A 26,727-nucleotide genomic window follows, 5' to 3' on the forward strand; every position below is an offset into this window, starting at 1 on the left:
CAAACTTTTTCCCTCGCATGTTTATGTGAGGTCATTATAAAGACCTATTTTACATCGAGCAAAGAAACATACGCGACATGAATGCGCAGAATAATTGCCGTAAGCCCAGGCCACAGACTCACCCCCAGACTGAAAGACTAAATAAAGACCTGCATGAGAATGCAGTCCCAGTTACGTGCTTTAGAAATGTACGCCTTAATTCCTACTGAAAGCCGAACAAGCCGGGCCTCGTCTTTGAGCATTCGAGACCGTTTCATAGATGAATAGTGAACCATCCATCCAGCAACCACAATGAAACCAGTTTAGTGAGCGGTGTGTTTTCAATCTGTCTTGTTGAAATTCTGTCGGGGCAAGTTTAGATTAGGGATGTAACCGGGGGGGAAAAACAGTATACATTCTTTGGATTTAACAGATAATGTGTTATAAACGAATGCAGATACAAATGGGAGGCGACAAGAACGTTTGGCAGAAACGTTCACATGGTATTTGGTCGATAAGAGACAATAAGAAATGCCCTTCCAGTTTAGGCCACACCCACTTTGATAGTGGCATTGGATTACACCCCTAATTTATATATAACTAAGTGGTCCAGAATATAAATGGTTAAGTACAAAACTTCAGGGGAAGATCAAAAGGCAGCCGGCGGTGTGACATTACCTACAGAATGGTCGGAGCTCCTCAGGTGCCAAACAGCAGTAACAGAAGGAGCAGTGTTGCCTTACTGGCTCTTGTCATCAGTGTAATGCCCAACAGCTATTTGTGACACTAAACACCTTGCAGTCGAACGCCGCAGTTCACCGATGATAAAGGTGTAATTCATGTAGAGTTAAGAGTTATGGCCTGGCTCATGTTATATTTATTAATTGAACTGCAGTTCAATTAATTCACACCACACAGACGGGGGGACAAAATGATGGCTCCATTATGCTGTGTGTGTGTGGGGGGGGGGGGGGATGTTTATTTGCTGGCAGCATTGGTGTCCATTCGTCCCCTTACAGGTACTCATCACTGCAAATCAATTAAATCAAATAAAACCTCTATCCCATGACGAGACACTTCTATCTCGATGGGTGTGGTCTCTTCCAGATAGACTCCGCCCCATCCACAGGCCATCCAAAGGTTCACTGAATGGTTTGATGAGTGTGAAAATGAAGTAAATCATATGCCATGGCCTTCACACTCACCGCAACCCAACTGAACTGAACACCTATCTTCTTGCAGCACCATCATCAAAAACACCAACTGTGAGGGGAAATCTTGGTTATGTTGTGTGTGTTTTTTTTTTTCTTCTTATCAAAGAGCTGTCTGTATATACAGTAGCCTATATTGTGTGTGTGTGTCTATATATATATATATATATATATATATATATATATATATATATGATTCCTTTGGTTGAGATCTTGGCAGGAGGCTTTAAGACCAAAATACAGCATTGTTCCTTTTTTTTTTTTCTATCTATGAAAACAGATTTAGAAAATTGGTGTTCATCTTTCACCTGAGACATTGCAAGACATTGTTGTGTACCTTTAATTACCTTTTAAGGTTTAATTATTAATGTCAAATCTGGTGTTTGGAAAGTGCTTTGGAAATAAATTTGCCTTGCCTTTACTGTAAAGTCTAATTAAAGGTACAAAGGTGTGTTAGAGGAACAAACCTTGCACCTTGATGGTTCCAGTCCACAAACAAGGGAAAAGTACAGCTTGGTACCACGATTTCTGAGCGTGAAGGTTTATTCATTTTTGGATATTACAGCGCTCGAATATATTATTATTATTATTATTATTATTATTATTATTATTATTATTAAAAATCGCGATATCGATGCACGAACAAGATATCGCGCTGCTCTAGGCGCCGGGAGGCCGGACTTACAGACACGTCAGAGCCATGAATCTATTTAAAGCGCGTGAGATCAGTGGCACAGCTTCACGCGTAAAGGCGCATCGGAGAGATCGAGAGACGCGGCCGGATCTGATTAACGCGGGACATTATCTCGACAGAAGTGCGACGGAAGAAATGAAACGCGCTGAGGTTGTGCGTCTCGAGTTCACACGAGGGAATGTACTTTGTGTGTTTGTGAGCCTGAGCGCAGGATGCCCGTTTCGCTGCGTCGGCGGAAAGACGTGCGGCGCTCAGAAGTAAACAGCAGACAGATCCGACGCCAGCTCGGAGAGCCCTGATGTCTTCATTTGGCTTTTGGAACTCGGTGATGGTGGATTTCACTCAGATTACCGGCACGGAGCTCAGCAGCATCCGGTTATCGCGCGACTCCGTGCGCACAGACGAGGCTTCTCTGTAGAGACAGAAACACACAAACACGACCGACTTCACTTGGATACTCTGCGTAAATGGATGAGGAACGGCAATATTTTTGGGGGGACCCCTCACGGATACGCTCCCTTTAAAGCATTTTGGATCCTTCGATGCCACCCGAACCATCTGGAACTGCGTTTATATGTGAACTGCAGGTCTGCATGGGCCCAATTTAAGGGTGAGTCCGAACAGCTATAATGGAAACAATTACGATATATATATGGATCCGATTTTAGAGCTTAGTTTAGATGAATGCACAGAAACCCAGATCACCAGGGTCGTGCATGACGCGCGCGGTGGTGGTGGTGTTGGTGGTGGAGGTGTTGGTGGTGTTTTGAGTGCAAAAGTTGTGCGGTGTTATTTGCGTTCGTGGCACCAGCGCTGCATGCTTCTCTACATTTGAAAACATCCCCAGTCCCTGCTGGGACTTTGGGTCATAACCTCACGTGCAAGCCCAGGCTTTTGTTATGCATCCTGTTCAACCCTATGTGCATTTAACTTCTCACATAAGTCTGATTCTCAGTGTAATATCTTCAAATGATTGGCCTATAATATATATATATATATATATATATATATATATATATATATATATATATATATATATATATATATATATAATGCAATCCAATCTCATACTGAAAATATATATTTTTCATCTGATATTTCTCTTGCACACTAAAGAAATAACCTAAAACTGTCACACGAGTCCTTTCCCCCAAAACTCTACACATTTATACCCAGCACAATCCGGTCATTCATTTATCTACAAAGCATTGCATCATCAATATCATGGTTATATATCAATATATCAGTCTCTATAAAGCTATATGAAGTGTGCTCCTGCTGAAGGCTGGAACCGTAAATTCGGAACAGAAGTTGCTTTGCCACAGAGCATTTTCTCCTCTGGAAATATTGACCAAAAAAAAGAATAAATAAATAAAAAAAAATAAATCTGTTTAGCATGAACTGAAATTGTGCAGAAACTGTACTGTGTTTATCTGAGAAGTTTATAAATAACGCATCTGGAACGAAGATGCTTTAAATCCCATAACATTTTTAAGAATGTTTGGGATTTGGGCCATGAACTCACTCACTCACTCACTTACTTACTTACTAATTCGATTTAGTGCGAAGATTCTAGAACGTGTTTTGACGCATGTATTTAGCAATGTTTGAAGCAATGTTTTTATAATAAAATAAAATAAATAAATAAATAAATAATAAAAAGCAACGGGACAGAAGGGAAAACTCCAAAATAATATTTGTGTTATAGTATTTTAGCGTTTTCCCTTCTGTCCCGTTTCTTTCTTTTCTTTTTTTTTTTTTAAACATTGCTAACCACACATGGTTCAAAACATGCTCCAGAATATCGTGGTTACTGTTCCCCAACCCCAGTGTGCAGAAATTTACAATCACAATTTACACGGTACTTATTGATTGCTTTAGCATCAGAAGAAGAATGGAAAGAATTCCTTACTGAAGCGTGCGCGTTCGTGCAGGTAAGCAACTGTATCAGCTTCAGAACTATCTCTGTTTCGTTGCAGCTCCTTCCATAGGAACTGAGTCTAAAATGAAGTTATGGGATGTTCTAGCTACGTGTTTGTTGCTCCTGAGCTCCGTATCCGCTCGCCCTCTCTTCAACAAGCTGCAGCCTTCCAAGAGAGCTCCTCGAGCAGAGCGTCGCAGTGAGCTGCTCGTCCTGGACCCAGTCATAAACGCCCGTCTCGACACAGCCAGTTTGAAACAAGCCTCTATGGAAGAACAATGTAAGTCGATGCCCTAAAAGAGCTCTGCTTTTTTTTTCTCTCCCCAATCAAAAACACACTGAATCGTGCTTAATGTGATGACAAATGTACTTATGTATTATTGTGAAACATTCCTTTGTTTATCAGCTGGGCAGAACAAAATTTAATAAATAATACGGAGATCCATTTGATATCTTGTTTCAGCACTGGATCGGATTGTTCCGTCAGTATGTGTTTGTCAAACGGTTTATTTTCCCAAGCAAAAATTATATTAAGCCATTCTTGTTGTGCCACAGATGATCATGCAAAATTGTCCCACAATGACACAACTGCCAACACACAGCTGTCCAAATGTGGTTGCAGGGAAACAAGAGCTTGTAAACCACTATGGTTAGCAACTATTTAGCAGAAACCACTTAGAAAAGATTTCTCTCAGTAGAGGTATGTAATCGTATTTTTCAGCATTCTGTGAAGCCCTGCTCTGTACACAATGGTCAGAGACGGTTTAATTAGTATCTGACTTTCCGCAACACGATAATGACTTTCCGAAGACAACGGGAGAGGTCAGGAGACACAGTAACAGCCAGAAAGACATTCCTTCTTTGAATGCTTGGTCCTCATTAGTGCTTTGTTCAGTAAATGAGAATGTGTTTACTATAAAATACCCATGTCCATAACCACAGTACTGCTGAGAATCTAGATGAATGTGCGTCCGTGGGGAAAGGTTTTGTAGACGTCGGACGTTTTAGGCAACAGACTCTACAGTACTTTCATTGTGTTTATGTCCATTTCGACAGCTGTGTGGGAGGCATCTCCATTTGTTTAACTCAAGATGACACCGGCTTGTCTTTACACAGTAGTAAACCTGCAAATTTTCTAGATAAGGTATGGAAAGTGAGACATGTCTTGCTAAACGCTCCACCTCTTATCTTAAGACCAGCACCTTTTAGTGCCGTTCCAGTGTTTAGTGACGCACAATGGCATCCGAGTCAGGATCCGTGTCCGTTTAAATGCCATTATGAAATGTCTGGTTATCCTGTTTGGATTTCACCATATGCCAATATATTGAAACCAAATTTCTTGCTAAAGTAGGTTAACTAAATCAATTCAGTGGTTTGATGCACAGCCGACCATGTTACAGTGCCTCAGAATTAGCGTGCGACTCTAGAACGGCAGTTGTAAACAGCTCGGCTTTTGCATTTCCCTGGGCATCGTAGCCCTGTCATCCTGGCCAACGAAAGACAGTCCTTTTTGTCAAAGGGCAGTGTGTATATAAACAGCGTTCATGATTACACCTGATACTGTTGTACAGGGCCAGTCAGCCAGGCATTAACACGGATTGTATAACACTTCTGGCTGCAGGATCTACAGGTGACAGTTAATGAAATTCAGACAGCTCCACCTGTCTGTGGCCAAAGCCAGTCTCCTCACTACATAAAGAAGAAAAGTAAAAGGATAATCCCAGCACATCGAAAATTACAAGTCTTATCACACCTACCACACAGCATGCAACTGTAAACCTTTACTTCAATACCTTGACTTACCCTGCTCCAGTAAACCCTTCCTTAACTTGACCTATCTGGCTCCAGTAAACCCTTCCTTAACTTGACTTACCTGGCTCCAGTAAACACATCCCCAAGTTAACTTGACTTACCTGGCTTCAGTAAACCCTTCCTTACCTTGACCTATCTGGCTCCATTAAACCCTTCCTTACCTTGACCTACCTGAGTCCAGTAAACCCTTCCTTACCTTGACCTACCTGAGTCCATTAAACCCTTCCTTACCTTGACCTATCTGGCTCCAGTAAACCCTTCCTTACCTTGACCTACCTGAGTCCATTAAACCCTTCCTTACCTTGACCTATCTGGCTCCAGTAAACCCTTCCTTACCTTGACCTACCTGAGTCCATTAAACCCTTCCTTACCTTGACCTATCTGGCTCCAGTAAACCCTTCCTTACCTTGACCTACCTGAGTCCATTAAACCTTTCCTTACCTTGACCTATCTGGCTCCAGTAAACACTTCCTTACCTTGACCTATCTGGCTCCAGTAAACCCTTCCTTACCTTGACCTACCTGAGTCCATTAAACCCTTCCTTACCTTGACCTATCTGGCTCCAGTAAACCCTTCCTTACCTTGACCTACCTGAGTCCATTAAACCCTTCCTTACCTTGACCTATCTGGCTCCAGTAAACCCTTCCTTACCTTGACCTATCTGGCTCCAGTAAACCCTTCCTTACCTTGACCTACCTGAGTCCAGTAAACCCTTCCTTACCTTGACCTATCTGGCTCCAGTAAACCCTTCCTTACCTTGACCTACCTGAGTCCAGTAAACTCTTCCTTACCTTGACCTACCTGGCTCCATTAAACGCTTCCTTACCTTGACCTACCTGGCTCCAGTAAACACATGCCCAACTTAACTTGACTTACGTGGCCCCAGTAAACTCTTCCTTACCTTGACCTACCTGTCTCCAGTGAACCCTTCCGTACCCTGACCTGCCTGTTTCCAATAAAACCTTCCTTACCTCGACTTACCTGACTCTTACCTGACTGGAATTTAAAGGGCTGTCGATTTCTTTTGATTTCATTACTTGTTGAATCATAATAAAATTAGCTTCAAGAATACCTATTATAGTCTCAGGAGAGCTTTTCCAGATGCCATGATGCAGTCTGTTTGGCAGGCATGTGAGAGAGGGAACTTCACGGAGTTCCTTCTATAATGAAATCATTGTGTATTACATGTAGATCAAAGGATGCTACATTTTTCTCCTCTCTGTTCAAGTGCAGGACAGTGCATATGTTTTGAGTTTGTGCTTGAACAGATGTATTCTGCTGTACCTCAATGTCATAACCCAAATGCATTTTCCATATATTTGAGGAGAAGAGAATATAGGAAAGACGATCAGTAAAATGAGGAACTGCTTATCACATTGCACCGTTGTAGACACTGTATAAACACACCCAAGTCCAGGGCATGACTTACAATGATTTCTCTTGTTTTATCTGTTAAAAGATGACATCAATGGACTACACCCAGACCAGTTTGATGACGTAATGGACTTCATTGCAGCGACCATTGGCAGACTGCGGCGGTCTCCTGAGATGGACTCTGAGGGCAGGGGGAAAGAAAACGGGAGGCGTAGAGGAGCAGCAAACACAGAGAGAGGAGCGAGAGGACGAGGAGAAAAGAAGAGAGGTCGAGGACGAGGCGGTAAAGGGAATCGGGATGAACTGATCAAAGGTCAAGGGCGCGGGTGCCTTCTTAAAGAGATCCACCTCAACGTGACGGACCTGGGGTTAGGTTACCGGACCAAAGAGGAGTTGATATTTAGGTACTGCAGTGGTCCCTGTTACGATTCGGAGACCAACTACGACAAGATCCTGAACAACCTCACCCAAAATAAGAAGCTGGGCAAAGAGTCACCTTCTCAGACCTGCTGTCGACCCATAGCATTCGACGACGACCTCTCGTTCTTGGATGACAGTTTGGAGTACCACACTCTCAAGAAGCATTCCGCCAAGAAGTGCGCCTGTGTCTGATTTGTGCGCTTGGGCAAGCGAAAAGACACTTGGACAAAATACAGAAGTCTCGCACCCCACAGGGCTTAAAGCCAGTGCAGAGACAAATGCTGCTTCTCGGAGGAAAAGTGCAGGTCTCGAGTGCGTCGTTGTTTATTCTGCACGGAGGTGCACGTTAGAAACGAAGGAGTAAGATTTCATGTAAAAAAAACAAAAAAAAACAACAACAACCACAAAAACTTCAGGAAAAGTACTTCAGCGGCAGGAGCAACACCTCAGTATTCACTGTTACAAAACCATGTCAGAGTATTCTAAGCAGGGATTGAAATGTAAATGCTGTCTAAATGGCAACAATAACATACTCAATCAGCAAGTCGACCCGACAGTCTGGGTATACACAAACTATAACTTCGGCTGAGGGGAAGTGCGAGAGATGGGTGCGACGGGTGTCTGCATGAAGGAGGCTGTGGACAGCACAGAATTGTGGATCTTTATACAAAGTCCTTGTGAAGAAATAGCTGAATACGCCTATGCGGACTAGTCAGAGCGTCCATCTCACAACCCAGACTCAACCCGCATCAACCAGAACAGACTCATCACAAAAAATGTTTAACATTCAGAAAGTTATCTATATATATATATATATATATATATATATATAGTCTATATGGAAAAAATGTATTTATTGAAATTTAATTAACTTATTGTTATTTATTGCAATCCATTGTATTAGAGTGTGTTTCCTTATTTATTTGTGAAGCTTCCTCCCCCCCCCCCACCCCGTCTTCACCTTGGATGGTGCCAAAGTGGAGCATGTGTTTTTAAGAAAAAGCAGATGATGCGATAATCTAGGATCACTGTTTACCCGGGCTGGAAACTAATCACTTACTCATTTTAGAACATTAGTGCATTAATCTCTCGACTCACTTTATTGGTTCAGAGATACTGTACAGTTTAGGGAAAGAAAACTGAAAGAACTTAAAGGCAAGTGGACCAATTATGCTTCGAAACAACAACAACAACAACAACAACAAAAACCCATAACCACAGAAAAGCTGACATCTTAGTTTGAAAGACAGACACGTCGAACACCTCGCTATATCTGGCACCATTGGGGGGGGGGGGGGGGGGGGGGGGGAGAAAAAAAAATGCTAGGTCTGTGGTAGACCAGTATCGTGTTTACTCAATCAGAGCAGTTTGGGGGGAAAAACGTTAACATCAGTCCTCCAACTGCTCTCTCAAGCAATTATCTGTTTGCTAGAGAAAATACAGACCTTGCCCAGTGTTTATTTTCAACCATAATAAAGTCACTACAGCGAAGGTTTCTAGCACAACTATGCTGTGCCCCATGGAGACGCATCATCACAAATAGAAAACATCCTTCCTAGTCGAAAGTTAAAATCCACGTCCCGTGAGACAGGAAGGTGATGATGTGATGGCGGTGGTCCTTGAGGTTCCTCACAAACTGCCTCGCCAAATCTTCCTGTAAGGTTTTTTTTTTTTTTATGTGCTCTAAACGTTCCACAACAATTTAAATAGCATCTAGCAAGTCCCCGTAGCGTTTCAAACCAAGATTTCTTTTTATTTTTTTTTTCGTCTGGATTTCTCAGGTAAACAGAAACAAACCTCATTCGAAGAAAAGTTGAGCCACTCTGGATCCCACGACATGCCTAGTACAAAGTCCAGATCCTAACTTAGACACAAACACTGAAACAGGGCTTTCATTAAAGAGTCACACCCACTACTAGAAACAGCTGGTGATGTGTATGTAAGTCATGGAATGAGAAGACTGATTTTGTCCACGATACTGTAGCTCACTGCCACACGGAAAGCTCCTATGGGAACGGCACGATATTTCCATGGATTACAGAGCAAAACCAGGTCTCGCGACACACGCGGCGCTCGAAAGACACGTACAATTCGGACGTCCTATTCAGCACGCGATCCTCCTCAAATCACACGTCGCCTCCGTTTAACCGCTCGAACTCGATCGGACAGATTATACGTAAAGCGTTTTCGGATGAGGTCAAGCGATGCGGTGCGTTTAAAATAGCTCAGCCCTGTGGCTCCATCCTCGAACACACACCCGTGTCTATGTCGTGTCCTGTAGTCCTCTGTCCTGGTGTACGACGCTTTGTTCAACCGTCGAACATCCTATTGTTGTGACTATGTTTGTGGAAGCTTTTTACAAACTCTGAAAAAGAAAAAAAAAAAAAAGTGTATACATGCAAATTAACTGTTAAACGATGAGGTGAAAACCATTTCCAGTAAGAATATGAGGAAAGCTGACTGTAACAATTCCACAATGCAGTGTATTGTCAGTCCTGTGAAGAAAAAAAAAAACAAAAACAAACAACAACAATTTGTCTTACTTGTTTTGTGTTAGTAAACCAAAGCTCTCTACAGACTTTATTTTTGTACAATATTCATTTTATAACTTTTTACAGAATAAAACTTGTTTCTATCACTTAAATGTTGGAAGAAATCACTGAGATCATGTTCGCAGATGATTTATGGTCATTTCTAGAAGGGGATGAACGTAAACGCAGTGAGGACCGTGCGGAGAAGACGGAAGGAAGGGTCTCGGTGCGGTCCCTGCGGTGGGTTTGGAGCTGCGGAGTGAACCGGGGCCGTTCGAACAGATCAGGAAGAAGAAATCTGTTCTACATTCCTAAACACGGGCTCAGGATTGTACAGTAAACACTCATGGGTTGTAAAGACACGCAGTAAATCTGGGCACTCGGAGGAACTGTTTCCACCAAGCTGAGAGGATTTGGCTCGGAGTAAAAAGATGTGCTCCGGAGCGGAGCTTAAACGTTGCACCAAACGGGTCTCCTCGAGCTTACAGCTGGCCTCCATTGGCGCTTTTCCACAGACATGGTGCTAGCGTTGGTGCTGTTATAATCTGATTACATAATGGCTTGGTTTACAAACAAGTGGTCCAGTTTTTAAAAAGGGTCGCTTAATTAGCATTGATCTGTGGAAAAATCGCTGACTAAGTAGCGAACCTGATTTCTTTAAGTGGGTCTTTTCACTGTTTCAGGAACAACGTTCCTCTTAACCAATCATTACCTTTCGATTTCCTCTTCAACTTCCTGGTACAAAAAAAAACAAAAAAACCAAACCGTGCAGCTCTACATTCCAGTTCATATTAAATATTGACGATGGAGTGCGTCTGTAGACTCTTTAGTACTTTCTATTCATAGCTTGGCGGTTAATCGCTTGCCGAAACTACGCGTTTGAATAGTTTCGATTTCGCAAACTATTAGTGAAACGCACGATTTTCCGGTCCGTAAGCCAACTAGGGAGCTCTGGAGAGAATTTTCAGATGACGGCGATTGTTTAAAAGGAACGTTTTGTCTTTGTCTGAAACAGAGCGGTTCAGGGACGCGTCCTACTTCAGAACCTCACGTTTCACCCGCGCGGCGAATTGAAGACAAGAACAAGTCGATGCAAGTTTTAGAGCAATCCACGTGAATAGCCAGTCCAAGAAATGCCGTTGTAGCAAGAACGAGGCAACAGAAGCGGGAAAATAAATAAATAAATAAATAAATAAAACAAACCTTGTTTTAATATTTTGTGATTGAACAAGAAGAGGAAACATCTGTGAATTCCACAGAGTCTAGCGACACGAGAAAACATCCCATTCGGAATAATCGCTAGAAGCTGAGGCTTCGGTGTAACTGGTCAGAGAAATACTACGGCCTGCCATTTGAGCCTCAGCGCGAAAAGTAGGAGGCGGTCAAATCCGATGACAGGCTCCCATTGATATATAGAGATCCTGGAAGGCCTGCCAAACCCGCAACACACCCTTCAGGCCAAAACTAAAGTGGCGTGGTGAGCCCAGTGGGCATGGTTATGCCGTGACATCACCCAGTGTGGCATTCCGACATTCCACGGATAGAAACGGATACTGGAGTGGACCGGACAGCTGCTGACATCAGCACTCAGAATAGGCGCTGATGGATTGGGCCGCAGGGCTGCTTCTTCTACACGCTACCGCTGTTCACGCTCATGAGTGAACTCTTTCTCCTTGCAGTTCTGGGATCTGCTCTTGAGGGTTTCTGCGGTTAGTACACGCTCTGGTCACGGGATTCGACGCCGGACAAACGGGTATAACTGAAAGGTTTATTCGGTATTATGAATCGAACAGAAGCTAGAAGAAGGAGCGGAGAGGGTTCCTTATTGATGTATTGCTCTCAAGAAAGTGCTTGGGTGAGTTGGTGGGTCAAAAAAAAAAACCAAACTTTGAAACTGATAGTATGGCAATGTCATACGTCTTAAATAAAAATAAAAATAAAAAATCCCCACTGAAGTTCTGCTAGGTTAGCCAGAGGGTAAATTCCTCAGAGTGGTAACGAGCAGAAATATGCAATCCGTGCATCCAACAAGCCCCTCCCACCCCATCCATCACTTATTATCGGTTCTCTATTATGCAACAGGCCTAAAAGTAGGCACAGAGGAACATTAGAGCATTAGAGATGAAGTATTTATAGGAACAACACCAGGGCCAAGCGAGATGATCAAAATTGCACTGCCATAATTTCACATAACAAAACCATGCCGTTATAAGCTAAAAATAAATAAATAAATAAATATAGTTTGAAGTGTGTGTAAACAGGTACGTTTCGATCACTCGGGGGTCAATCTTCAGACGTCGGATTTTGAATCGCAGCTTTTAAAAGAATCGACGTCTGACATTATTTTGTTTCTCAGCCAGCAAATAAATAAATAAATAAATAAATAAATAAATAAATAAATAAATAAATCTCCGCACAAGTAGCGTTTGACGAGCTGGAAAAGAAAAGTAGCTAAAAAAGATTTCAAAATAAATATTTACTGAACACAGTGAGTCACCAGGAGCTAACCAAACACCTCTAGACTGACTAACACTGCCTAAGATTTGATGGAAAAGTCCAAATCTGAAGCGGGGGGGGGGGGTTCAGGGACAGAAAGATGGATCAGAGCTCTTGAGATTCAGCAGATTGGAATCTGTTGTGACACAGCAGTCTCATGTTTGTGTACAGGCCGGGAGTCACCCCGGCACAAACCTCCGAGCTCGCTGTCCCGTCATTAAAAACGTGGAGCGTGTTCGGAGCGCGAGGAAAAGAAAGAGAAAACACCGCGTTCCGTTATTAGAGAAATTAATGGACAGTCACACATCATTTGGAAAGAGCTGGACTGTGCTTAACCAAAAATGGTGAACGATTCTGAACTGGAGTTTGGGGGTGGGGGGGGGGGGGGATTGTAGAAGGCCACACTCTTCCCAGTAGAAACGCGTGCACTGACCACACACGCTGCGTGTTTATTTTGTAACATGACACAAAAATACAAAGTGGAACTCTAGTAGGAAAAAGAAAAAAAAAACAACAACCCCAAAGTATCCACACCAACATTCTGTACATTCAGTACGTGCACGTCTGCCTAATATGAAGATCAGTAGGCACGTGAGCACCGCATGATGCTGACGCTGTCTCTCTCTCAATTTCTCTCTCTCCTTCACACACACACTCATTTCAGATCTTGCGTTTCTTCCACTCTGGCTCCTTGTCGGCTTCTTCATCCTCCGATTCTTCCTCCGCAAACAAGGGGTTCGGCTGAGTCCTGCACGAGAAAGGAGCGTCAAGAATTAGAGATGTAGCGATGACGGCTGTGCGTCCACATCTGGCAAAGCGTTTTTCTTTTATTAGGAGAGTTACGAGGGACAAAAACTAAACAAAGTAGGTGCTTTGATTAACGGTGACGAATCGTGCCGGAATAGAGGCCGCGTGCTGAAAATCTGCTCGGAGCTACTGTTACTCCTGGCCTGCCGAGGCTGAGAAACAAGAGTCTGAATAAGGTCCCCGGAGAGACAGATTAAGAACGAAGGCTAGGAGGGACAGAGCAGGAGCAAATGAGACCGAGAAGAGAGAAAAAAAAGAAAAAAAAAAAAAAGGAAAGCAGTAATGATTGAGAGAGCGAGAGTCCTAGTGAGCGAAAGGGATTAAACCATTCCCCTACTTTCATCACTCAATTCCGTACAGTGATTAAAATGCAACATCTGGTCCTCGGTGAGTCATAGCATGGACGAGGTTTGGCTAGAGAGGATGAAAAAGAAAAGGAGGGGGGGGGAAAGGGGGAAAAAAAAACTCACACGCAGATAACTACAACTCCAGTGATTCGGAGAAATCTCTAGCTCTTACAAGGCACAATGTTGTGTTCCCACTATTCCCTTATCTAGGAGTACTGTTTCTGCTCTAAAGGGCAACGCTGACCTCACGACCAGCTCAGTATATCTCAAGCAAATTACGTTTCATGGATGCGCGTCACTTGATAAACCCCTGACAGAGCCCCGTCGCCGTACACCCCGTCGCTGGGGCCTGGAGAATTCCCTGATGAGTTCACCGAGACCACCGGTGCGAGTAATTATTACCGTGGAAGCAGAACCGAGGGTTCATTAGTAGACAGATACGCCGTAGCTAACAGCACAAGACAAAGACGGTGGTGATGGACGACACGAGAGACGACGAGTTATGTGTTCGATGTGCAATCAGTCTCCGGGTTCTCATGTATCAGCTGGGTAGTATTTCTGTGTGAGGTTACTGAGGTCAGGTGAGTGTGTGTGTGTGTGTGTGTGTCCATCAGCCTACTCCCCGGCACGGTACCTGAGGAAAGCAATAAAGGGCGGGCCAACAAAGGAAGAAACAGGATCATTTGTGCATGGAAGTGCTACAATAGCGCTCGTTAGTGTCGACAGTGTCGTTAACGCTACTCGCTCTAAAAGGCTGCGCTCCGGCGTGACGACGGGGATTGAGTTGCAAGCCGACGCTCGAGCGCGCATCGCCACGCGAGTCTAGACTGCTCAAAGTACATGTACGTGCTAGTTGCTGTGGAATAAGCGGAACAAAACACTTTGGAAAATAATCAACTTCACGGCGGACTTGAAGGTCGGACTCACATCAGCCTAACGCTGATTCTGCAAGCGACGATCCACGGCGAGGTGTGCGTGTTACACTACTTCAACGCACGACGCGGAGCGGGTTAAAACCGTGTCACGCGCACCTAGCCGTGGATCGTTCCGCTCATACCACGGTCGCTTGCCAGCACTGGCAGGTTTAAATCTGTCGCTGATGTTTGCGGCGCAAAAACTGACCGTCAGTTGTTTCGTACAGAATCTAAAATCATACACAGAGATAAAGTAGTGCGACATTTATTTGAATAAATTATAGTAAATAGTTATTAGAGAAAGAGAGAGCAAGCGAGTGAACGAATGCGAGAGAGAGAGAGAGAGAGAGAGAGAGAGATGGGTATGTGAATTGCATTGCGGCATCTGTCTACTAATAACGACGCTGTGAGTTTAACTGGACGTTACTACGGTTACCAGTTTAGAGGCGGCACATTCGTTTAGAACGGTGATTAAACTGACCGGCGCTTTAACGTTAACGCACACCTTCCAGCCAATCAGAATCGAGGATTCGGACTGAACGCGGTATAATTATAATATGATATTGGAATCATTGTAATATAATGATAATTATAATATAACAACACAGGCCCAGGTGTTACACGAGTTCTCACAACTAATTCAGATTATTTATTATTCTTTCAATTAACCGTCTGTAAACTTAACCTCGACCTGCGGATACGCAAGGTTCAACCAACGTCCAAAAACACTCCACATGGAGCTGGCCCACAGGGTGAAGACGAAAAAAAAGAGATCGTTTATCAACGGCACGGAAGTGTAAATCTCCTCGCTAACACTCCGATGTAGTGATCCTATCTGTTTCTGATCAGGCCTGGTCAGGGTGGGCTCCGTGTTCAGAACGGACCACCTGCGAAAGCCGGTTCATTTATCTGCTCCGGCCCGGGGGTAAACATCCCGTGGTGGGAAAGCTGACGGAGGACAGACAGAGAGATGGAGAGATAGCGAGATAGCAGGCTGACAGCTTCTTATCAGACGACACTCGGAGAGAAAGCATTTTCAGCCCAACTAAAAGCCACGTCTCTGTAACGCGGAAAACGGCAACACAAAACCCAAGATAAACGTCTGCGCTTAATAGTCCTCCATCCCGCCTTTTTTTTTTTTTAAACTACTCATAAACGGAACATAAAATTAGGGCTCCGACGTCCATTAAAATTCCGTAAAGCTGGAGACTTGCTGAGACGCTCGTTTTTATGTCAACCTGAGGCGACAAGAAAATCACCAGGAGGGCCTACTGGTTTTCTAATTCCAGCGTAATTAAATTCTAAATAGTCAGTCAGTCCGCTAACACATACTAGATGTCCTACATTTGTTTCCTTAATGCTCTTAACAAGCGTGGGAAGTTTATAACTAGACCTAATTTAGGCCTAAATTACACACTTGGCTCAAACGGCATTGAGTTCAGTAACCTCAGTAACCTTTTTATGTGGTTTCTGCCACGGTTATATAGATATAGATATATATATATATATATATATATATATATATATATATATATATATATATATATATATATATAAAAACAGACCAAAGTGCATTGCTCGGCTTTAAAAAAAATAAATAAAATAAAATAGATGTGATACATGATGTGGGAAAAAAAAAAAGTGAAAAGAATTTTACATTAGAAGTGCTTCGGATGATGAGATACTTTAAATGTGATTTATCTATAGCACAGCGCGGTTGAATCCTCAAATCTGATTGGTTAGGAGGAAGTTGTTCCCCCCCTCTGAAAGTACATGGACAGTTTCCGTTAACGCACTTAGATTGGGGATGAGTTTTAAGAAACCATTTAAACTGCTAGACGTACTCATCATCTGATAAAACGTTTATTCCGTTTCCTCTTGAGGACATGAGCTGTCTCAGGTAGTCCCTCAAACACACGTACGCACGCACGCACGCACGGCTTTTTAAAACATTCATGCGTCCGTCAGCCGAGGCGTGACAACGAGGATGCGATACGCAGGTGCAACCTGAGCCGAGTCACGCACACGTGCGCACACACATCTTTCCCTCGTACACAAACACAGGCCACTGGTTACATCAGGACCTGTCACTGACAATAGCCTTGTGTGTGTGAGGTGCTCCATGTTGTCCTCATGCCTGTCAAATGGCTGCAGTGGGTTTTTTGTTTTTTTTCCCCCCCTGTTTTCCTATGGAACATTTCCTATCTAATCTAATCTAATCTAATCTTTCATCCTACGCTCTGTGCTTTTACCTCTCGATCACGAAACGACTTGTTGCTTACACTTTGTACGCAGGAGCGACCCAGAAGGGGTTCTCTGCCGCCTCTTTGGCGTGGCGCAGGATGGCCTCGCGGGGGTTGCTGTCGTCCGTCTTGTCCAGAGCGATGTTCTTCACGATGTAGGACGACAGGGTGCCTCCGTGGGCTGCCACGCGACCCCCCCTGCCTGTTTGCAAAACCCACAGAGAGGAAAAGGCAACGTGATGCAAAACATACAAGTCGAATTCATTTGTATAGCTACAAATTACAGCTTAGGCGCCCTTTGCGAAGCGAGCTGGGTCAGGGGGGAGAAGAAAAGAAAAAAAAAAAAAACCCCTGGGCCTCCTTTCCTCCGGCGCATGTACACACATGCTGAACGTTAAGAAAAACATCCTCCGCTTGGTGAAAGTATATTTACGTTATGTTTAAACAGGGGAGACACGGAGACCTGCTGTAGGCTCGGCGGCCGGCGGGAATCTCCCAGAGATTGATAGGTTGCGGGAGAACGTGTTAAAACGGCGGCGTATGGACGTGAGGAAGGAGACCCGTCCTGTATGATTGACGGGTTTAACAGAGCTACAGAGGCGGAGGAAACAGAACGCCGCTCAGTGCCGTGCTTTCCGCGCCTCTGCCTCAACCCGAAATGAGGAAAGGAGCCAAAGCCTGTCGCACCTGGTCCTCCGCCAAGTCTTTAATGTAATCTCACAGTGTGTTTTACTCAGAGCCGCAGTCTAGATCCCCACGGCAGCCAGGATCTTAAGAACCGCAGACAGAAGCATGGGAGCTACTGCAGCTTCACCAGGGTTGTTTTGTTTTGTTTTTTTTTTTACATCACCTGGGCCGGACACGGGCGGCTCGGGCTTGTGCGATTTCACAGGGTCGAGTCGGTCTTTCTCCAGCTGCTTCTTGGTGCTGCGCTGTCTGGCCTCGCGGAACATTGGCAACGCGTGGGCTGTGGGGGGGGAAAAAAAAAAAATGTATTAACCAAACTATACAACTCAGTAACATGAGCACAACAAAGATCAAGAAAAAGAAAGGAAACCGTAAACAGAGTACTACACCCCTCGAGCTCCGTCACAGCAACCACGCTATGCGAAGCTCACTGTGTGTTTTATTTACTTTTTGATTAACGTTTCACAGTGACTCCAACACGGTCACATGACTCTCGGGTCTGTTTGCGTGGGCGGGAAAGCGTGGACAGACGAGGATCACGGGAGGTGGGGGAGGTGCGGGGAGTAAATAAATAAATAAATAAATAAATAAATCGATCAGGAGTAGGAAAGATGAAGCGATTTTCCATTCAGGAGCCCTGTTGTCACTGCGCAGTGTTAATTCCTCTCCTGCATGCTACATTAAGCAAAGAGGTTAGTGGCGACACGTTCAATCGCTCTGCCTCCCTCTCTCCCTCGGCGGGCCGTCATTCCGCTCTCCTCCTTTGAATTTTCCATGGCTGTCCGGCGATGCGTCACTCGGCTCGGCCTATCGGCTTACGGCGCAGTGCATCAGTGCTACTACGGCCACTGGAGGATGTGCTTAATGGTATACCGAGAGTTTTGACGGTGAGGTGTGTGTTGTGTGGGTGGAGGGTCGGGAAGCGTTTAAGGTGTGTGTGTGTGTGTGTGTGTGGCACGCGCTGACCTGACTGGAGCCCTCATGCCAGGCGCGTGGCGCATGTAGTGATGGGCGCTAATGGCATCATGGCTTGCGGGTTAAGGGCCGCGTGAGATAGCAATCCGATGGAAAGCACTCACTCTCTCTCTCACACACACACACACACACACACCATACTGCTGCACTAATGGGCTTGTGACAGCAGTGAATAGAGATGAACACCTTCAAGGGCAGCGCTTATTCTCCACACAAACTCCTCTGACTATTCTGTTCGTTACGAACGTGTATGTACACAAAACCGTGTGTTGAAAGCTGTACATTCATCTATTTGCGTGTGCGCGTGCGTGTGTGTGTGTGGGGTTTAGGTACTCACGGGTGATGATGTAGTCCTGCGTCAGCGTCTCGGCCTGCTTCTCTTTCCTCTTGCTCTTCACCACACAAAGCTTGGCGCCCCTTAAAAAAAACAGAAAAACAAAGCGTCCCACACGACAGCACGTGAATGACGCACTTTCCCTGGGATGGATTTGACAATGGATCTGATTTTTAAGAACCGCTGGTTATTCCATTTCTCCCAACGTATATTTCTTTCGAGTCATTTATTTATTTAAATGCGCGGGAGCTTCACGGGCAGAATTAGATGCCATGAGCATGTGTGTGAAGACACGATATGATTCACGTGAAGGAGAACACTTGATAAAGGAATGATGAATATTACAACACCTGACGCACAAATGGGGGGAAACTACTGAGAAACATTTGACATATTACGGAATATCAGTAAATCACATGACCGCTGGAGTTCGCATCGATTTTCCAGACAGGCGGTGTGTGAGGCCCTGCTGTCCTTGCCCTCGGTAATCAGCGCTAATGGACTCAAACGGGACAGTTTAATGAACGCTTCCATCTGACGGCCTCCCAGCTGGAACTGATGGGACAGCCGGTAGTTAATTCAACAGACTCGTCCGACTCTCCCCCGGTCCTCGCTACTCGATCTGACCTCTGTGTGGAGTAATTACTGGTCTGAGACGCACTAAACGCGCGCACAGCTAATATATCTATCTCCCTGCGCAGTGGTGAAGATGTTGGAAGGAAGAGGAGGGACTCTGGAGCTCACTGCACCTCTGGCTCTTGACTGGGTCGTAGTAGACTTTGGCCAGGCCGTTCCCCGTCCCGACCATGATCTGGTTCAGCTTCGGGTGCCAGAGACAGCGAACCACACTCTGGAGATGGAAGGGGGAAGAAAAAGAATAAAAAATCATTTGGGACAAGAAAAGGAAATATACAGGACGCAGAAGAAAACAGCGATGAGAACGCGCCAAAATGTGAGCCAGCAGCACCGAGCTGCGGAGGAGCACTCAGAGTGGATTCTCCTTCTCACTAAGCTGTCGTTGACTATATTTGGGCTTTGGGTAGAGGCCTGGATTTCACATTCTCTGTGTGACAGATGGAGGATGTGACTGTGCGTGTGTGTGTGTGTGTGTGTGCGTGAGACAGACACATAGACAGTCTGTAACATGAGCGAGTTTTTTATGCACTACGGAGAACTTTTCACAAACATGAAGTGATCCCATTTCTAAGAACAATGCCTGAGTGGAGAAGTAGGACAATTATACACACCCCAATGCCAAGGATTTTATATATATATATATACACACCAAAAAATATTACAAAAGGCATATTAGGCAATATGGGAAATTCATGTAATCATTTTTATATAGTAAACAGTACAGTACAGGACAGATACAAGTCTTCCAAAAATAAACCACAGCAATGCACAAAGACAGGAGCAGAATAAACACTTGAGGCACGGAGGGAGTTTGGGGGGGGGGGGTAATGGGGGGGGGGGGTGGGAGTCAGCTTTACTCTAAACACGTCCTAGTGGTGAAGAGTGCAAGAGAGAAAAGTGAAAGGGTACGGATCAGACGAGACCCACAGGAGCTGCAGAGGGTGTGTGTGTGGACGGGGAAAGCTGCTTATTGTCCAGCTGCTCGGGCCCTGTTTGGCTCCACTAAGCTCGCCTGAGCCAGAATTAAGCTTTATCGTCATCCCGCTGTGTCTGCTAGCCGTGTGTGCAGGACTACAGGTCAACCTGTGCGCCGCGTTCTCCTGTCTCCTTCACAAAACTAAACTCCTGCGCGTTTTACGGATTCGTTTTCATGATTTAAAACCGTGAGCGATGATGACGGACTACTCTCTGCAGAAACGCCAAGAATCCCCGTGTAACGCAGACGCGGTTACGTCATGGGTCACGATCGCACGCGTGTTTTGATTTCGGTGCCTCCGCGTGCACGACAGCAAAACTCTCTCTGTGTGTGTGTGTGTGTGTGTGTGTGAGTAACAGTACGTGCTCAACTGCAGCATAAGTGTAAATGACCGGGCACACGTCCACCACACGGCAAAGAATAAACTCGGCGTCGAACAGGCTTCGTCTTCGGAGCCGGTGCTAAACGAGCTCGTTAATCAAAAGCAGCTCGTGAGAATTCTGTTCCGGCCCTCAAACGCACCTCTGCCAGGGTCTAACGCGGGGCACTGAATCTCCAAATATAGCCGCAGGAGCACTGGCCTCAACAAGCTCCTCAGACTCTTTACTCCGCTTCAGAGACCACTGCGTACAAACTCGAGCTGTTGCGGCAAAATGAACATAAGTGGATGGAATCATTACGGCGAGAGTTGCGGCATTTCTTTTGCGTTTCCTTCCCCTCTCTCTCGTCCTCTCTCTGGAACGTTGTTGTTGTTACAGTACAGAATACTGTATGTTCAGCTCAAGAGACATTCAGTACTATACTGAAAGGTTAAGCCGATTAAAAGCAGAAAAAGTAGTCTGCGTGTTAAATCATACAGCAGAGCTGCTTATCTCACACGTGAAAAGGCCACGCTGATTAACGTCGGCGCGTATCGGAAGAGGCGCTTACCGCATCGGCTGTCCGAACCGTCGGAAGCCAGCCCCAAACCCCACCCCAACGACAATTTGCTCTTAACTCATGATCAGACGTATGACGTACGAGTCCCTCCGAATTAGCTGTTGCTATAGAAACGAGAAGGTATTAGACCGAGCACGTTAGAGATGGCACTACTGTCAGAGCTGCTGCTATCCGATGGGATTGGAGAATTTAACAACGCTGTAGTATAAACGGACACAAGAGCCATGTCGTTGCGCTGGTAAACGATGGAACGATACGAGGAACCTGCGGGTCGGATTCGCCAGGATTCTCGTGCGGAGTCTGACGTGAGAATCCGATCCTTTTCAGAACGCATTACGGCAGGAATTACAGTGGGACCATTGAGGCATCCCCTTTGATCTTGGATCTTTCCTAAACAGCGTGATCTGTCGTGCTAGCTGGAGATTTGAGCCAGACTGAACAAGTGCCATAAAGAGAGTTTATTCAGACACCAGCAGGATTAAGAGGAGCTTCAATGCTGCAGCGAGGTCTACTAAAATCACAAAAAACATTATTTATTTATTTTTTTAAAAAAAATCGGCCGCGACTCAACTTCCGTGCCAAAGATTATGTCGCGCCGTCCACCATCAAAGGCGTGAAGAGATGGAGAAGAAGATTTGTGTTCAAAGTCTGCCAAGCGTGAGCTGTGTACTTGCAGCCCATGCAAACAAACACGCGTGCTGTGAGAATGGCAAACGTGTGGTCTGTGTGGACGCCAGCCCCTAGGGCCCCCTGAAAAACCCACAGGAATTCACCTACCCCACTCCCAGACAATAGAAATGAAGCGACAGGCCAGATGAAGGGTTGGGGCTGTCAGTGATGTTTGGACGGATATTTCAAAATAACGCTCCGATGGCGGCTGGAGGAAATGTTTTATCACACCGTCTCCGTCCTTCTGCGTTGTGTCATGCTCGGGACATGTGAAGAAGTCAAACATCAAAAAGCGAACGCACCTGCAACGTGTCCCGATGGATAAATCTGCGGTGGACAAGCTTTTAGTGGGTTCATGCGGTTTGATTACATTGGACTGTATATAATTTCAGCATCTGCGAAATCTTTCGTTCTGAAGACGGCTTTATGGTGTAATTCCGTGTCCGGTGATATCTACAAAAATCTTAATTGTACTTGAATAGCAACTGTTGAGAGAGAGAGAGCGCGAGAGAGAGCGAGAGAGAGAGAGAGAGAGAGAGAGAGAGAGAGCGCGAGAGAGAGAAAGAAAGAGAGAGAGAGCGTGAGAGAGAGAGCACGAGAGAGAGAAAGAAAGAGAGAGAGAGAGAAAGAGAGCAAGAGAGAGAGAGAAAGAGAGAGAGAGAAAGAGAGCGAGAGCAAGAGAGAGAAAGAAAGCGAGAGAGCAAGAGAGAGAGAGAAAGAGAGAGAGAGCGAGAGCAAGAGAGAGAGAGAAAGAGAGAGACAGCGAGAGCAAGAGAGAGAGAGAGAGAGGAGAGAGAGAGAGAGCGAGATCGTGAGAGAGAGAGAGGAGAGAGAGAGAGAGCGAGATCGTGAGAGAGAGAGAGCGTGAGATAGATAGAGAGAGAAAAAAAGAAAGAGAGAGAGAGCAAGAGAGAGAGAGAGAGAAAGAGAGAGGAGAGAGAGCGAGATCGTGAGAGAGAGAGCGAGAGAGAAAGAAAGAAAGAGAGAGAGAGCAAGAGAGAGAGAGAGAGAAAGAGAGAGAGAGAGAGAGAGAGAGAGAGAGTGAGGTTCTGTTTTAGCTGTCTTTATGGCAAACACTTGGTGAAGAATTGGACGTCTCACTCCGATTTCACACCTCGGGAAAATGTCTTCTCAGCCAAGAGCGTATTTACTCAAACCATCCTGAAAAAGTGTTCGCTGCCACCCACACCCCTACCCAGAGCACGACCCCTCCGCGGGGTTATGTCGAATGTTTACACCCGTATGATTGGTGGCCTTTCCTTTCACGAGCCTGGCTCACCACTTCATAAAGAGACGCCACTTAAATTCTTCAGCTGTCCTGCCGAGAACCTTGGATAAACATGATAAATAGCGAGCTCGTCAGGGTCGCGCCGGGGCAAATCATCCGATAAATAACTCACGGGAGTCCTCCGAGAGATCCACGAGCGTTTACACGACTGCAAAGCCCATTCTTCAGAGGAAGAACATAAAGGGAACGCCCTTCGGTGCTCGGTTCTTTTTTCTTTTCTTTTTTTTTTTTTTAAACTGATGTTAAGGCTGTCGGGTTCGGACAGCCAGAGAGCAAGACAGGTTCCCACCATCGCGGCCGAAGATGTCGAAGATGGCGCGCCAGATGGAGGGAAGAGCTTTCAGGGCCTCTTCAGGCCGCAGTGTTATGACTAGAGAAGAAGTGGCGGGGAAATATAAATCCAAGAAGCGCTCCCATGACAAATCTCCTCAAAAGCGCATTCCATCACGGATGGCCAAGGGAGCCTTCGAGAGACATTCACAGCACGCAGCTTTGGAGATTTTCACCCACGGAGAGGTCCTGACAGAGATGTTTCACTCGCCTTCAAACAAACACTCGAGAAGAGTGCTGAGAAGTGCTGTCAGGACTTACCTTTCTCTTTTTTGTAAAAGTTAAATAGATTGCGAAATTCAGTGGGGTTTATCTCAGCCCTCGCACTAAGCATTTATTACTGACAGTCAGTTCTTTTTGTGTATTTTTGAGGGGTTTTGATGGGGGTTGCCTGGCATGTAATATGTGAACTATGTTAATATATGTAAAGGTTTCTTTCACGAAAATCAGACGTTTTTTTTTGTCCTCCCCCATTGTCTGGTTGTTGGACATGTGAAAAAGGGGAGAAGGAAGAAGAAGAAAAAAAGAAGATAAAAAAAAAAAAACCACGCTGGTGACCATTATATCAACAGTCCACTCAATCCGCTTGTCTGCCCGGCAACCGCGAATGAAAAACGAGCAATTTGTCGACCCCTGAAATAAACAGAGAATCGAAAATGAACCTAAACTAACATTTAAATCTATTAACCATGACCTTTTTCACCACTGTCCACTCAGGATGTTGTTTTTGGGAGATGAAAAGGTCGCCTACAGAACTCTGGACTCGGGGAAGATGCATCATCTCGACTGTATTTATGGAAAAAAAAATAAGTCAGCGCGTTGTGTATACGGTTGGCACACTCACCGCGCTAGCCACCTCGATCTCGTATACTTTCTTGAAGGACTCTCTGTCAAAGAAGACCAGTTTGCCGTTCCCTTGGTCGCGCTTCACTGAAGTACCCGTCACCAGGAGTTTATCATCGGGACTGAAGCAGCAGTCGGTCCTGCGCTCAGACACGAGATAACGCACAGCTTTATCAGCGATTAAGTGCTTTATTTAAAGCTGCTTGTCCAGATTTATCAACATGCATGGATAACGTGAAGGCAGAAGGCGACGACTGTGAATATTTAGGCTTACATCGGGAAGAACGAGCACAACCCCGTGGCAACGTTGAGAGGTTTCTTGAAGTTGCGAATGTCCCATGTCTTTAGAGTGTCATCCCCTGCAAACACACAGAAGAAAATACCCACATTGAGAACAGTACTGAATGCCAAGATGAGCAATTTGAACATCAATGCAGGGGTGAAAAAAATACATCAAAGGCGTTCCTCTTTCCCCCATGTAATTGAATGAGACGGCGGGGGGGACGGGGGGACCCCCTGAATAAGATCGATTGTGTTAGCGCCTGAATCAGTGTCAGTGTATGATACAGTGGCTAGGCCGACTGTTCTGAGGTCAGACTTCGCTCGGATGAGTCATGCTGAAGGTTGAGTAACGCCTGGAGTGGAGATCTCCAATCGCTGACTAAAGCTCCATGAGATGAACCCAAGCCAGCTGGGAATTGCATGCTCAAAGAAAGGCCTGTAGCACATGCCAAAACTCAAGCGAGTGTGTCCATGTCAATCCCGCCAGCCGTCCTCAGAGTCGCATGTCACTTTGCTTTCAGAGCAAAGAAAAGATCTGTATTTTTCTGGAACAATACCGCTTTGTGGTCGGGGTCAGACGTGATAACCGCTAGGTTAGGAATGGCTAGGGGTGAAACAGCAGCAGTTTCCCCCCCCTCGAACAGGGACACTGTTGATGTAGAGCAGGGGTGTCCGATCTTATCCGGAACGGGCCGGTGTGAGTGCAGGTTTTTATTCCGACCGAGCAGAAGCCACACCCGAGTCTATTGAAAGCTGAGATCAACTGATTAATCAGGTGGGATCAGGTGTACCTCCTGCTCGGCTGGAATGAAAACCTGCACCCACACCGGACCCTTTCCGGATCAGATTCGACACCCCTGATGTAGAGCATATCTTACCTCCTCGAGAAGCGAGCGTGGTCCCGTCGTAGGAGAAGGTGAGGCAGGATGTGTCCGAGCCGACAGCATGGGCTTGGCGGCAATGGAACTTGGTATGAACCTGGATAGACCCGAAAAAGGAAAAAAGAAAAAAAAAAGAGATAAGAAACATTTGTAAGTAAATAAAATTCACCACCCACATTTCTCATCCACGAGTGTGTGTAAAACATGTGGTGCACACACTTTCGGAGACCCGAGTTCCATTATCAGGCTCCTGCCAAGCCACTTTTATACTATGCGAAGAATTTGCATTTGCCACTTAAGTCTCTTTCATGCTCAGTTACTCCGAGTGGTCCCGGGCTTGTTATTTACTGGAAGGGAAGAAGCATACCATACTTGACTTTTCCACGCAGGAACTGTTTAGACCTCCACAATTTCACCACTGTTTTGATGTACGAGAGTATTTGATTAAAAAAGGTGCATCCTTGTTTACTTGCACCACCAGATTTCCACCATCTTGTTAACATTACCCGTGTAACATTACATTCTCATAAAAATACCAACCTACCAGGAATCGATATAATCATAAAAATAAAAACAAACCATTTGAAACTAATAAAAAAAAAGGTCCCATGACGGAATGGAGTGCGAAGGACTACTCAATGCTATTCAAAGTGACTTTACTGCGGAAATAATTTCTACCGAGCCCTCCGAAGGCCAGATGTTCTCCTGAGGGAGGAGGCGGCAGGTTAGACGTCCCACTCGTACGGCGGTGTGAAGAACCCGACGCTCTGCCAGGGCAGAGTCCCAGAGCAAAAATCCGTAGAATGTGCATGTTATATCTCGGTCAAAGCTGAGCATAGGATGCTTTTATATAGGCTACGCAGGATATTTGCCTACCACACACTGCCCCACCTCCTCAAGCGCTTTGAACCAGCGCAGCTCAACAGCCAAGTTTCTAGAACGATCTCATCAATACCGTGCGCTGTTGCCATGGCAACTCGGCTAAGGCGTCACCACGCGCAGGCCGAACTGCGGCGATTTCAGTAACTGCAGCTTTACTTCATGGGGACATGGGGACATGGGGACATGTCCTTATCCTACGTGACATTTATTGCTCTTCTGTCATGTTGCGTCTAGCACTGATGCACAGACAGAACCG

General features: G+C 45.3%; 2 protein-coding genes across 5 annotated transcripts in view; one reads left to right on the forward strand and one right to left on the reverse strand.

Moving 5' to 3' along the window:
• Positions 1 to 2,206: 2,206 nt before the first annotated feature.
• On the forward strand, positions 2,207 to 7,603 carry gdnfa (glial cell derived neurotrophic factor a). Its single transcript, XM_053645017.1, has 3 exons — positions 2,207 to 2,494; positions 3,864 to 4,085; positions 7,077 to 7,603. Exons 1-3 carry the CDS (start codon positions 2,356 to 2,358, stop codon positions 7,601 to 7,603), a joined length of 888 nt encoding a protein of 295 aa, XP_053500992.1. The 5' UTR covers positions 2,207 to 2,355.
• A 5,242-nt stretch (positions 7,604 to 12,845) lies between these two features.
• The window catches only part of LOC128620227 (WD repeat-containing protein 70), a 38,166-nt gene continuing 24,284 nt past the window's right edge, over positions 12,846 to 26,727 (reverse strand). For all 4 annotated transcript variants that reach the window (XM_053645016.1, XM_053645014.1, XM_053645013.1 and 1 more), the window contains exons 11-18: positions 25,587 to 25,686; positions 24,701 to 24,785; positions 24,428 to 24,566; positions 19,495 to 19,595; positions 18,749 to 18,828; positions 17,600 to 17,716; positions 16,789 to 16,951; positions 12,846 to 13,186 (exon numbers count right to left, since the gene is read on the reverse strand). In XM_053645016.1, coding sequence (XP_053500991.1) covers positions 13,099 to 13,186; positions 16,789 to 16,951; positions 17,600 to 17,716; positions 18,749 to 18,828; positions 19,495 to 19,595; positions 24,428 to 24,566; positions 24,701 to 24,785; positions 25,587 to 25,686 — 873 coding nt within the window. In that variant the 3' untranslated portion in view covers positions 12,846 to 13,098. The remainder of the gene's footprint in view (positions 13,187 to 16,788; positions 16,952 to 17,599; positions 17,717 to 18,748; positions 18,829 to 19,494; positions 19,596 to 24,427; positions 24,567 to 24,700; positions 24,786 to 25,586; positions 25,687 to 26,727) is intronic.

The sequence above is a fragment of the Ictalurus furcatus genome, chromosome 16, assembly GCF_023375685.1.
Source record: "Ictalurus furcatus strain D&B chromosome 16, Billie_1.0, whole genome shotgun sequence".
Classification (NCBI taxonomy): Eukaryota; Metazoa; Chordata; class Actinopteri; order Siluriformes; family Ictaluridae; genus Ictalurus; species Ictalurus furcatus.

Excerpts from the sequence above, each read along its gene's own strand:
- gdnfa (XM_053645017.1), top strand. The coding sequence starts at position 2,356 with ATGAGGAACGGCAATATTTTTGGGGGGACCCCTCACGGATACGCTCCC. Across the intron at positions 2,495-3,863 it reads TGCATGGGCCCAATTTAAGG|CTCCTTCCATAGGAACTGAG; the intron begins GTGAGTCCGAAC and ends GTTTCGTTGCAG. Across the intron at positions 4,086-7,076 it reads AGCCTCTATGGAAGAACAAT|ATGACATCAATGGACTACAC; the intron begins GTAAGTCGATGC and ends ATCTGTTAAAAG.